Genomic DNA, 13,288 nt, shown 5'->3' with positions numbered 1-13,288 from the left:
TGGTGAGGGGATTTCAGATCATGATCCTTGAGTTAAGGCCACCCTTGGACAACCTTATGCAAAGGTTACCATGGTCATCTCCTACTAATGAATAATAACCGAAGTGATTAATTTGTATTGGTACGTTGAAATGAAACTGGTGACCGATTTCAATATCAACTCTCATAAACCACTATGAGTTATCGTATGTAGGAGGATATCCAATACCAATGATAACACTGCTCTCCTTGTTCTTGTTTTCTCTGAAATTTTGCTTGACAAACAAAGGTGTTGATAATCGATAATTCCAAATTCGGTTCAAAGACCTGCATCAGTCAATAGTCTTGGGATCAGACTTTCACAAATATCTTCCACAATAGTTCATCACCCAGTTGTGGGAATTCGATCTTCTTAGAAGATACGTCATTCATTTTCAAAAAAAAAACTTGGCTAATTTATCCAAGAGTTTCGTTGTAATTTGTATTTTGGTTGGTGTTATACATCTTTTGTGTAATGAAGGACTTGTGTTTTTTGTGTTGAAGCAGCTAAGAATTTAATGGGCTTATGAATCATTAGCTCAACAATCTTGTAAAAAATAAAAGGTGCTTTACTCTTTCCACAGGAACTGTAATATTTTTGGTTACACATTTTAGTATAATACTAGTATTTTTTATTCGTAATAACATTACGGGAATATACATTTTTTAAAATTATGGTCCATTTTATTTTGACAGTATAGATTATGCATGGTACAAAAGATTTATAAAATTAAACTACTTTTACAAAAAAATGTTGTAGATTGACAAAAATCTCTGGTTAAGAAAACCAAGATATCTATAGATAAAAAATCAAAGAATAAGATTTTTAATTATTATTTTTATATGAAAAAGTTTAATTTTTTATTAATAATTAATTTTAACATTCGTTATCTAAAATTTGAAATAATTTAACGTATATACGTTTACATTTAATTAGGTGTTAAGTCTATTGCACAAATAGAAATAACTAAATTTTATACTTGTTATTTAAAAATAATATTTTTTCTCTCTATGTATATGAAAATATAATTAGATATTAGCATAAAAAAATTATACTAATAATTATAAAATTAACTCAAAATTAATTTTTTTAAAATAATTGAATTTTGATTCTAACTTTTAATTATAACATTAGTATTCTCTCCAAATTATATGTAATAAATATTTGAAAAAAGAAAAATGAAAATATAGATTAGAAAGATAAGCGGTAAAAATTTAAAACTAAATAAAAAGCTAAAAAATATGTATATAATAATAATAATAATATTTTTTATTTGAATTATATTATTTTGTTAATTTTGTTTTTTGTAGAACAGAAAAGTAGAAAAAATAGAGAATGAGAGAAAAGAGAGAGAAAGATAAAGATGAAGAGTGAGAATTTGTTAATTTTGGAAGAAAAAATTTTATTTTAATTATAATAAACAAATATTGGATGACATATTTTGATTTATCAAATTACTAATATAAAATATAAATTATATATAGAGTAAAAATGGTAGAGAGAAATAGAAAAATGGAGAGAGGTAGATGAGAGAATTTAGGAAGGGAATTTATTAATTTTGAAAAAAAAATATTTTCTCTCAATTTTAATAAGAGAGTGTCATGTGACACATTTGATTACTAAATTAGATAGGAATATAGGATACATAATACACTACAAGAAACATTGTTAAAATCGACGGCAAAATCAATAGCTAAGCTGACGATAATATTAAAAATCGACGGCAAAATGGACGGCGGAGGTGGTCACTATTAAGCTTGTCAATTTTTCAGAATTCGAATAAAATCGACGGCTTGCTTAGCCATCGATAATAATTTAATAAAATCGACATCATTTTCGTCTATAATATGAGTTTGAAAATTTTACCTTCTTACTAAAATCGACAATGTTGCCGTCGATATTATTATATAAAATCGACGCCATTTTTTTCGATATTTGATTCAATAAAATCGACATAATTGCTGTCGATTTAGTTATTTAGATACCAACATAAAAAGCGACAACGTTACTGTCAATTTTAATAGCTATATTTTTTAATTATTTTTTCTATTTGTATACGAAATATTTATAATTTTATTCGTATAATATTATTACATCTAATATTATAAATTGTTTCAATAATAATTAATGAATATAAAATAAAATAATCTTATACTAATTTCGGATTATTTTTATTATTTTCCAACAATTTTTAAAAGGGAAAAACTACATTATTTTTCTTATTAAAAAGTTATTTAAGAGGATAATAAATATCAGATTTGTCTGCAATCATTAGCGATCAATTTTTCTTTCACTGTTTACAACCTCTATACCACTTGTCATTATCATGCCGCTATACATTACCTTTCTTTTCTCATGAAAACAAAAGAAAAATGTAGGTTGTAGATCTTACTCACAAAGCAAAGATAATAATAATAAGAATAATATCTTTAATCAGTAGAATTGACATAAATCAGTTCACAAGGTTTTCACTTTATATTATGTAGGTAATAAGTAATTTCATTGTGTCTAAGATAAGGTTAATAGTTAATAATGGCATAATCATGTACAATAATAGATCTTGTGCTCTGATTCCTAAGGCTTCTTTGGAAGGTGAATCTCCACGAAAGACAAGACTTCTGAAGGTATATCCTTATATCAGAGTGGAGATATTGTTTCACAAGTAAGATAGAAATTGAAGCATTAAGGCACCATTTAATGCATGAGATAACAGAATGTTTTATCCCTTAGAGCAAGAAGATAAGATGAACTTAGAAGATCTGGAATGCTGACCTTTGCAGCTGTTAACTTGTCCATGTCAAGGTAGTGTAAAACGAACTGTGTTGTCGAACCATTCACTATAAGTGTTAAAAACACAATATCACCAGTGAAGAAAACAAACTGCACAAGCAAAAGGTATTTGAGTGATGAATCTAATGTCCCTGTACAGTCATAAATCATAATTAAATCCTAAACCCAGAACATACCAGCGTTCCTGTCTCTAGAGTCAATTCAAGTGATCGGCCACTCGAACGCTAAACAAACCCAAAATTTAATAATTAAAAGATTAAACTAATAATAAGATAGTATTTGCATAAAGAAATTCAGAAAATTAGCAATAAAGGAGAAGTGTTTGGCTAAAAAATGCAGCTTTCATTAGTTATTGAATACTTGCTTTGACTGATAATGAAAGTGACAAGGCAACTGCCCCTCGCAATCCTGACCAGATTAAAATACTAGCTTCTTTCCAATCCAAGCCATATCCAAAATACCTTAGCAAGGGAAATAATGCACCAACTACGATGCATCTTGACACTTGAACATAAACATAGAGAAGCAAGAGGTGGGTCCATGATGTTCCTTCAATAGAACCAAGAATTTGCAGCGAGTCTTTTAGACACAACAAACATACATTTTTATCAAGAGCAACTAAATGGAAAAGTGAGAGTATTATCAATGGCCTATTGAGCAAAGAAGATAATTTAAAAGGTAAATACTACCATGATGGAAGACATTGTCATCACCAAGTACTCCTTCAGCTATAACAACTCCACTGCAAAAAGAAGATAACATAAAAAATAATAATAAAAAAGGGTATGAAAAGCTTGATTCACAAGTTATATCAATTGCTTGTTATGATTTCAGAATTCATTTATGATCTTACCTTAAGATGAAAATTAATGTATTAGCAATATATGCAACCATTTCCCTGGAGAAAATAAAGTCAGTAAAATAAGTATTTACTGTTCTACATAGATTTAGATAATTAGATTCCTTTTATCTATTTCCTTTTATCATCACTAGAATGAATGTTGTTGAAAATAAGAAAAATCAAAACGATGTCCTATAAGTATATAATTTATATAAACAAGTAGAAGCAAGAAGTATACCAAAAGATATGTAAACTTTGTTGACTTTCACGCTTAAAAGCTGTCCTTGCAAATGTAGAATAGAAGCTGTAGAAAAATTTCAATAACTAGATTCCAAATATTAAGAGATAAATGCTAAAGATCGACTTACATTCCTAATGACATGACAAATAACAGATTTTGAATTCTTTGGACAACAAAAGACAACTAAGAGTGCAAATTAAAACCTACAACATCTTGGCCATCATAGGTGCTCTTATAGACAGTGCCATAGGCCCCATTCGCCACAACATGTTGCAAACTGGATTCTCTTAATAGCACTCAAAGTTCTCTGAGAACCCCACTGTTAAAAATATTAAGCACAAACAAAACACATATCCATCAATACACTTCATTGAGCAGAGATAAAAATAGTTAAATAATCTAACTTAGTTGATCATTCACTGAAATTAAAAACAAGAGAAACCCAAAATGACATAAAGGTAGAAGCTTAATTCAAAATGACATAAAGTGTTCAGCAAATGAGACCATCTTCCATCGACTTTTGATCCCTCTTCTTTAATAAAGTGTTCCAAAAGCGACTCCTAGAAGGATTACTAACAACCCTAAACATAGTAGCAGAATACGGGTAAGCCTCCATGTTCCTTTGCTCCCCAATATTCCAACTGAACCAGGACATGGTCAGAGCGGTGCTCCACAAAGTTCAGAATTCCCAACAAATGCATTGCTACCCATCAATTTGAATGAATTCCCTGTTGGAATTGAACCCATGATATTGTTGAAGGACACATTGAGAAGTTGTAAACTTTAAGAACTACCAAACTTTTCAGGTATGGGGCCATTGATTTATTTGATAGGTCTATAACACTAAGAACAGGGATACTGGCTAGTTCTTCTGGTATATGACCTATCATATTGTTGTTCGACAAGTTCAGTTTTTCAAGAGCCTGACATTTGGAAAAGCTGTTTAGTATAGTTCCAGATAAGTTGTTCTTATCTAGATCAATAATTGAAATTGACTTACAGGACTCAAACTGAGGAAGATCACCTGAAGTTTTGGCTCCACTTCTCACTGCGAACTTGTTTTCTGCTAGCACAAAACTTAGACACATATTAGCTCTTAAAATAAAATAGAACAAAAAAAACATGACCAGGATTTAACTATCGTTAGTTTTTGGGAACAAATTAGTCATTGTAAAATCTTGCAATAAATCTAATAAGTGCAAACAACTAGTCAATTTGTTCAGAATGTAGGCAATGAAATAGAGAGATCTGAGTCCTATACAAAATGCAAAAAGCAACAACACCTATATTTGGTTTAGATTTTAGATGACTTAGCCACCACAAACATGATTAATTCTAGGCATAAATTAAAAATTTCTGAATAATTCTTTCCTCTCAGTAGAGTTCATGACTTCAGAGAGTCACGATTAGGACCAGAAAAAACATGACCAGGATTTCTGGATTTAGGAAATAGGAGATTACGATTAGGTCATAGTTTGTACCTGAAATAGGGAATTTCCAAATGAAACTGAAGTTGGCTTTGAAAAGAGTTCAGTAACAAATTATAGAGTTAAGATTCAATCTAAAACAAAAGAAAACAAATTAAAGTCGCTCAATACAAACAGAATCATTAAAAAAAGTAGTGAATAAAAAAAAACATGAGTTTATGCTACAGAATAATTGAAGTGAATCTGAGAAATTAGGGATTGAAGAAATTAGATACTAGGTTCTTCTGTGCTTTTTAAGTTGCTTCAGGATCCAAATTAGATTAATGATTAGTACCAAATCAATCTTTGAAGACCTATTCTGTAGTAATGCTAAGCAAATTTTTTATCCAAAAAATTGATGAAAAATCAATGAAGAACAAAAGAGAGAGAGAGAGAGAGAGAGTAAGTGAGTAACTAATTTTGATTGAGCAGCAACAACAACAGTGCAGAGAGACAAAGCAACAGCAGCACCGATGTGATGGAAGCAGTGGAGCGACAGCCGCACGGAAGCAGTAGAGCGACGGATGGAGAATGAGGGTTGAAGTATGCAAGGTGAATTCAGGGATAAAATAAGGGTCGGGGAAAATTGAAATGGTGAATTTGGGGAAATGAAGGAAACGCGAGGAGTGAGTGGGGGAAAAGTTATTTTATTGATAAAAATCGATAGCATACTCGTTGATTTTAATTTAAAAAAAAATGTCTTAGTCGTCGATTTTATATATTAAATCTATACCCTCCATTTTATTTTGAAAAGTGATTAAGATCGTTTAAATTTATCGACGACAAAATGTGTCGATATTTTAAATAATAAAATAGATGCTATGTTCGTCGATTTTAAAATAAAAGTATTTTCCACTCACGGTCCGTCGAGAATATGTCGATAATAAGAGAACGGTTAATGGATTACCAAAAAATCGACGACCTTGCTGTTGACTTTAATATTTTATTTTTAATTATCATTTTTAATAATATCGACAGCAAGCCGTCGAAAAATATCGATGGGAGAGATAACCGTCGATTTTTAGCATCGAAAAATACACTTTTTCTTGTAGTGATATATGTATATTTCAGTTTTAATTTTAATATTTTAATTTTAATTTAATGCAATTAAAGAATATCGTGTTGCATATTTTGATTGTCAAATTAGTAATTAGTCATTGATATTAAATTAATAATGATGTATAAAGTTATTTGTTTGTGTAACTTTGTAAGTTACAAAAGTTAAAAGTTAAATGATAAAAATTAAATATTGCAAAATAAAATTACTTATTGAATGGGTCCGTAAACGATTTTGATTCAATCATGCTCTATTTTGAAAAAAACTATTAAATTTTGTAATGATTGTATTATCAAATTTAAAATAATATTAAATTCTCTTGGTACAAACTCACATTTTTTTTATGTATTATTGCCTTACAACAAATTTCAAAGTGTGGACAATTTATAGTGTCTGTCTTTAATAAGTTCAAGTCTTTTAAGTTTTTCAGATGTGCTCAATCAATAATTTACAAATATAACCCATATAGGGGTTAATAATAATAATTAACTTTTATATTTACCATAAATATTTTTAAAATTCATCTAGTGTAACCGTAATTTCTTTACCCTGTAAACTCACTGCACTCTCCTTTCTATCCACAGAAGTCAGAACCACCACCCCTTTCTCCACTCTTCTGTCTTCTCTGGTCTCTGCTGTTGCCGTCCAGCCCAGCCCTTGCTGCCGGTCTCAGTGCATCTCCCGGCGTCATTCTTAGCCTCTCTCCATCCCTCGTTTATTCTCAGTATCTCTCTTCTCTCTTCGCGTCATTCGCCTCAGTGCGCCATCGTTCTCTCTGCTGTCGTCGTGGCACCCGCATCGTTTCGTTTAGCATCGTCATTCTCAGCAAGTCAGCGTCGTCGTTCTCAGCGAGTCAGCGTCGTCGTTCAGCATCGTGTCATCCCTTCATCGCTGCACTTCTAGAGTTTCAATAGAGCCTCAGCCTCAGGTAAGAATTTTCTTCATTGATTTCATTCAATTTTTTGTTTTATTTATGTTTTTGTTCAGTTTTTTTGTATGAATTCACTTCATTGATTTCATTCAATTGTTTTTTTGTTCTGTTTATGTGTTTGTTCAAATTTTTTTGGTTCTGTTTATGAGGTTTAAAAAATTTTAAATTCTATTTTTATGGTTCCAGAATGAGGTGATTAGCTTTTAGGATCTTATATAGTTATATTTATATGCTAGTATGATTCAGTCATTCAGCTACATTATGGGCGTGATGTAAACACTCATGTTTATTCATGTTTTTTAAAAACACTCCATGTAGGACATAGTTTTATGATGCAGAGATCATAATTATGGGTGTGATGATGTTTTTAGTAGTTTTGCTAAGAAATGCGACTCTTATATCCCCATACTTTATGATTTTACAGGATAAGATAAATAATCAAATTAAAGATTGTTTCTCATGTACAAGCTCAAACAAAGAAAGTTGGGGTAAATGTTCTTCTTTAGGAGGCAATGATGAAGACTTTGTGCAGATTTAAGGGTCGATAACCTCCCTCAGGTATACGTATATTGCATACAGACATGTGCACACGTGCATGCACTCACAATGTTTATATGTTTCTCTTCTTGTTCTTAGTTTTATTGATTAAACTAAAGGGTGATATTGAAAATGATGTGTAGGTAAGTGAGATTCTAATTTGAATGTTAGTATATATCAATGTGGTCTGTTGTGGTTGCTTCTCATGCTTATTTGTAAAGTTTGAGTACGTAATAATATCATTGATGTTAACAATTTCAGACTACAGTAAGATGTATTTGCAACATCTTTGAGAAGCATGAAAGAAAAGTGTTCAGAGCCAAAAGAAGATGAACAGAAACTCAAGAAGAACAAGAACAAGATCAAGAAGAAGAAAAAGAAGAAAGGCGAGACAGCTGACAAAAAGGGAAAGGGTGACAGGTTTGAGAAGTTAGAGGCTCTGAGTAGACAACTGCGGCATTGCCTTCTAAAGGGATCAATCCATTGAAAACATTAGTTCTCTTGAACATTTGTATCATACTGACTGACATATAGATATTCTTCATGTCTAATTCTGATGTTCTTAGAGTATCGGTGTGATCCTATAGATAGATATTCTTCATGTCCAATTCTGATGTTCTTAGAGCATCAGTGTGATCCTATATTTGTTGTAGCCACTCTTTGGAATTTGGTTTTATTGATTTGTAATTGTAGGCAATCAGTCCTTGTTATTATTAAAGATTTTTTAATTTTATTTTTATTAAATTTTCTTTTTAATAATTAAATATTTTGACAAGTATTTTATAACAATTTTCCCAATAATAAATACCACAATTAAAAATACTAAAACAGCTGAAAGCAAACTAATATTACTATTAAAGTGAAATCAATAATATGCTTCTATTGACAATTAAAACCAATCATGAAATTAAATTACATGGAAGACCCTGCAAAAGCATATACAAAATTCTAACTTTCTAGTCTCTCCAAGGAAAGCCAATAGAGAGCCAGAATAGAAGCTGACATGGAAAACATTTGAGTAATCCCTATAACTTCTATACACAGCCAAACCCAAAATCTTATATACTAAAATACAAAGGAATCACCAACGAGATGGAAACCTAAAGGAATGAGATTCAATAACCAGTAAGCAACTGTTTAAGGCTATACAACCTATCTCCTAAGCTATAATAATATGATCTCCAACATAAGATTGATAGACAACAACTCTATCCTCTACATACTTCTTTTGCCACCTCCTGAAAGCTGCAGAGTGCCACTGGCTGAATGTATTATTATATTGACGGGCTGAGAAGATACAAATCCTCAGTTGTAGATTTTTACCGGCTTCTTGAATGCGTGATGATTATGCAAAATTGAGAACTAATCATTGGAAATGTCAAGAGACATTCAAATAGAATTATATCCAGTGATGCATATTCTATGCATGATCTCAAGCCATTAATTCAAAGAATTTGATTTCAAATTGTCTTCATCTTTAAAAACTTGAGTAATATCTAGAGATCTTTTTCTCCTGCTGACTTATAGCTTTTCTATATCTGTTGTAAATGCATTTTCAACAACAAAAGAGAATATATAGGCTTCAACTAACCTGTTCACCAACATAAAAAATCAGTTATCACATTCTAATCACAAAAATTTGTAAGAAATTTTAGATTTAAAAAGCATTCAAAAATTTTTCTCAAGATCATTCAGTAATGCTATACCAATGAAACTAACCTTTAGATGTTTGAATAGTAAAATTGCCAAACTAAAATAAAAAATTCAGATCCATACTCGTCTCATCATTCTTAAATTATCCCCACGACTTCAATAACTATACTTCCAACCCCAATTGTGCAATCCAATCACAGTGAACAACCACCACAATGGAAGAAATAGATACATGTATGCTAAGGTGTATTACTTCTAATTATAAATAAAAGTCACTCACTTTGTTCATATCTATCGCAACTCAACAATCATGCATTCACTATAGTTAAATCTCACCAGTAAAAATTGGAGGCCAAAGAAGAAGTCAAATTTGCATTTGAAAGCTACAATCATATATTTACATAAAAAAACAAAAATAGAAAATATCATTTTTCTAGAGACTGTGTTTTTAGTTCACTCAAATCTCAAACCTTGATAAGTTAAAAAAGGATGAACAAAAGTCAGTCAATTATGAATTGAAAAACAAAAGGATGGGACATTGGAAAAAGGTTTGAAAACTAAAAATCCTGTATCATGAATAGGGGCCTCTTTATTTTGATGAAACACTTGAGCAAGTGCTTGAAACAAAAAACCTGGTATAATAATCCGAAATTGTTCATCGTTCTAGATTACAGAGCCATCATAATTATAATTTAACTAAAAAGAAAATGAAAAATCATGGAATTTGAGAGAGGAAGTGGAAGGAGCGGAAGAAAATGAGAGAAGAAGCTAATAGGTACTCACTAATCGATTTCTTCGTCGTCGACAATCATACAAGCAAGGACAAGAGAGGAAGAATCGTTGCCGGAGATCTTCTCTATGGTTGTGGAAGGGTTTCTTTGCTAGGAAAGCCTTGCAGCGGCAATCTCCGGCTAAAAGGAGGGTTTCATTGCTGATTCTCTCTTATTTTATAATGGGGGCAATTTTAAAATATTAAAACATTTATTATTTTTATAATAATTTTTAATAAGTTATTTATAAATTAAATATAGGCCATTGGATTATTTGTCAATCTGATCTAATACTTCAAATTCAATAGCGCATCAGATAAGCCCAAATAACCTGTGCTGATTTTAGACTGACCCCAATTTATAGGTTAAAAAAAAAAGGTCTGTCTTTAGTAAGCTCAAGTGTTTTGAGTTTTTGTGATAAGCATAATAAAAAATTTATAAATATAACTCAAATGGGGTTTAATAATAATTGTTAAATTTTTATTTTTACCACAAATATTTTTAAAATTCATTTAGCTACCTTCACCCTAAATTTGCTACATTCACCCACTAACACACTCTCTACTCTCGTTCTCTTCCCTACCATCAACCATCAGCCACAACAATAATTCCTATCCATTGCCATCAGCTTCTCTTTCTCTTCCCTTTTCATAGAAGCCACTACCATCAACAATAATCCCTACCCACTGCCCTCAGCCTCTCTTTGTCTTCCCTTTTCACAGAACCCACGTCTACTGCCAATTTATTTGAGAATTCCCTTTTTAGCTTTAGAGTGCCGTCGTTCTTTCTGCCTTCATCGTGCACCATGTCTTCCCGTCGTTGATGACATGTCATCTTGTGCATGTTTTCTATGCTTTTTCATACAAGAAAATGATGATTAGTGCTTAAATATTGAATGCTTTTGTGCTTAAATGGTATATTTTTCGATCTTTTGATTTTATAAATTTTGTAGGAAATAAAAAGAAAAAAATAAAAAAAAGCACAAAATAAGCTCAAAAGGAGAAAAGAGGAATTTTTGGGCACACTTTAAAGTTTGAGCACGATTTGGAGCCTTAGGCCACGCTTTTAAAAGCGTGGCCCATGATATAAACAAGGAGAGCGCTCATTTGCAAAGAGAACGCTCCGTTATCTGAACGAGTGTTTTCGGACAAATTCAAAATTGGAATTGGAGTTTTGCAACTGACGCAGATGCGTGCATGACGCGCACGCGTTGATGGAGAATCTGGAAGGAAGCACGTGAACGCGTGGGTGGCACTGAAGCATGGAATTGACATTTTCCCACCCACGCACACGCGCAGAGGACGCGCACGCGTGGGCATCGTTCATGGCGCGAACGTAGCGCTAATTAAGAGAATGCTATCGAAGACGCGTACGCGTGAATGGGACGCGTAAGCATGGTTGAGGCTGAAGACAATGACGATGCGCACGTGTATAGCACGCGCACACGTCACAAGTCCAATTTCTGAAGGTCACGCGTACGCATAGGTGACGCGTACGCGTGGATAGGCCAAAAAGAAAAATGATGCGCACGCGCAGAGGACGCGTACGCGTGGGTGAATGAACGTTACGCTCAATTTGAAACCGCTCCATTCTCCTGGAAGTGCAACTCTAGCTCAATTAATCTGATTCAAAGCCCATCGAAAATTCAAAGCAAGCAGAGCCCATTGACATCACTCAAAGGCACAAGACACAGTTAGAATAGGAATTTCATTTTATTTGTAATTTGTTTGTAATTTCATTTTCATTTTGTAAAGCATATATAAAGGCATCAGTTTCATTTCATTGAGGTAGAGACGAATAGTAGGCTGCATTAGTAGTAGGCAACAGTAGGAGTAGGAGTAGGAGTAGAATAGAAGGCTCTTTGATACATTTTTTTTCCACTTTCTATATTTCAGTTATATTGAATTCAGTTTATGCAATTTCAATTTCTATAATCCTCTCTTACAATTTTCTTTTCTGAAAATTTTATATTTCTGTTCATGTTCATCTATTTGATTTAATTTTCATGCAATGTACATTTTCTGCAATTGTTCTGAGAGCTATGATCTAGTGAATTTTTCCTTTCTGTTACTTGTCCTGAGTTCTTATTTACAGCTTCTTTAATTTTCCAGCACCCAATTTCCTTCACATTTGCTGCAATTTATGTTTCTTTCTCTTTAAGTTTCTACAAATGTACCTTTTACACTTTTTACCTTCTGCAATTTACATTCTGTCAATACACTTTTACCCAATTCACCATTGTTAGCTTAACTAAACTAATCGCCTCACTAAAGTTACTTGATCCATCAATCCCTGTGGGATCAACCTCACTCCTGTGAGTTATTACTAGATGCAACCCAGTACACTTGCCGGTGAGTTTGTGTGGAATCGATTTTCCCTCATCAAGTTTTTGGCGCCGTTGCCGGGGATTGATTTAGATCAACAATGATTAAGTAGGTGATAAGTCTAGATTAAGTATTTTCTTTGTTTTTGTTCTTTTAATTTTCTATTTTAGGCTAATACCAAGGTGCTTGAGTTATTGCCTCACTAAGAAATTCTCATCTGTGACATGAATTTCGATTTTCATTGGTGATTGTGTTTTACAAAATTCAAATGGAGTTCAACTCATCTTTTGATCAAACAAATTTCATGGGATATTACCCACCATCACAATATGATTCATGTCATTATTCTAATGGTGGCTGGGAGTATCACCAAGAAATCACAGATTCTGAGCAATCCAATCAATAGAGATATGCTTCAGAGCCAACAGATGAGCAAGACAATTTTATGAGATATTTTCCAATACCACAAAATGATTCATGTCATTATGCTAATGGTAGATGGGAATATCAACAAGAAATGATAGAGTATGAACACCTCCCAGAGACACAAAATGAAGCCTATTTTGATGAATCTAACAACTACTCATATTGTGATTGGGAGGGTCAAAACCAAAGAGATTTTAATGCTCCATATTCTATTCAGTAAGAGACATCATCTCT

The 13,288-nt window shown here is 32.2% G+C and overlaps 1 protein-coding gene and 1 long non-coding RNA gene across 12 annotated transcripts; both read right to left on the bottom strand.

Moving 5' to 3' along the window:
* Positions 1–2,427: 2,427 nt before the first annotated feature.
* LOC112732776 (sodium/hydrogen exchanger 8) lies at positions 2,428–5,977 on the bottom strand. Of its 11 annotated transcripts, none has more exons than XM_072212327.1 (11): positions 5,772–5,909; positions 5,372–5,451; positions 4,891–4,953; positions 4,098–4,209; positions 3,888–3,953; positions 3,662–3,706; positions 3,498–3,550; positions 3,173–3,387; positions 2,985–3,032; positions 2,791–2,898; positions 2,428–2,636 (listed from the first exon to the last, which is right to left on the bottom strand). In XM_072212327.1, the coding sequence occupies exons 4-11, from the start codon at positions 4,157–4,159 to the stop codon at positions 2,538–2,540; spliced, it is 696 nt and encodes a 231-aa protein (XP_072068428.1). In that variant the 5' UTR covers positions 4,160–4,209; positions 4,891–4,953; positions 5,372–5,451; positions 5,772–5,909; the 3' UTR covers positions 2,428–2,537. The 11 variants fall into 11 exon arrangements, with proteins under 11 accessions (XP_072068428.1, XP_025637354.1, XP_025637344.1 ...); XM_025781569.3 differs by having other exon boundaries at positions 4,915–4,953; XM_025781559.3 differs by lacking the exon at positions 5,372–5,451 and having other exon boundaries at positions 4,098–4,618; positions 5,772–5,977.
* A 2,758-nt stretch (positions 5,978–8,735) lies between these two features.
* LOC140178177 (uncharacterized) lies at positions 8,736–10,437 on the bottom strand. The gene is made up of 2 exons (XR_011870429.1): positions 10,318–10,437; positions 8,736–9,472 (listed from the first exon to the last, which is right to left on the bottom strand). It is a non-coding gene; the product is annotated as an uncharacterized lncRNA (long non-coding RNA).
* Positions 10,438–13,288: the final 2,851 nt, after the last annotated feature.

The sequence above is a fragment of the Arachis hypogaea genome, chromosome 13 (assembly GCF_003086295.3).
Source record: "Arachis hypogaea cultivar Tifrunner chromosome 13, arahy.Tifrunner.gnm2.J5K5, whole genome shotgun sequence".
In the NCBI taxonomy this organism is placed as follows: Eukaryota; Viridiplantae; Streptophyta; class Magnoliopsida; order Fabales; family Fabaceae; genus Arachis; species Arachis hypogaea.
The sequence above is the reverse complement of the archived record's forward strand: the minus strand, read 5'-3'. Positions and strand labels throughout refer to the sequence as shown.

Bases quoted from the DNA above. Each gene is read 5' to 3' on its own strand.
- LOC112732776 (XM_025781559.3), bottom strand. From the start codon at position 4,159: ATGTTGTGGCGAATGGGGCCTATGGCACTGTCTATAAGAGCACCTATG. The intron at 3,388-3,497 runs GTAGTATTTACC...TGTGTCTAAAAG, and splicing joins TGACAATGTCTTCCATCATG to ACTCGCTGCAAATTCTTGGT. The intron at 2,899-2,984 runs GTATGTTCTGGG...TTGCTTGTGCAG, and splicing joins CTCTAGAGACAGGAACGCTG to TTTGTTTTCTTCACTGGTGA.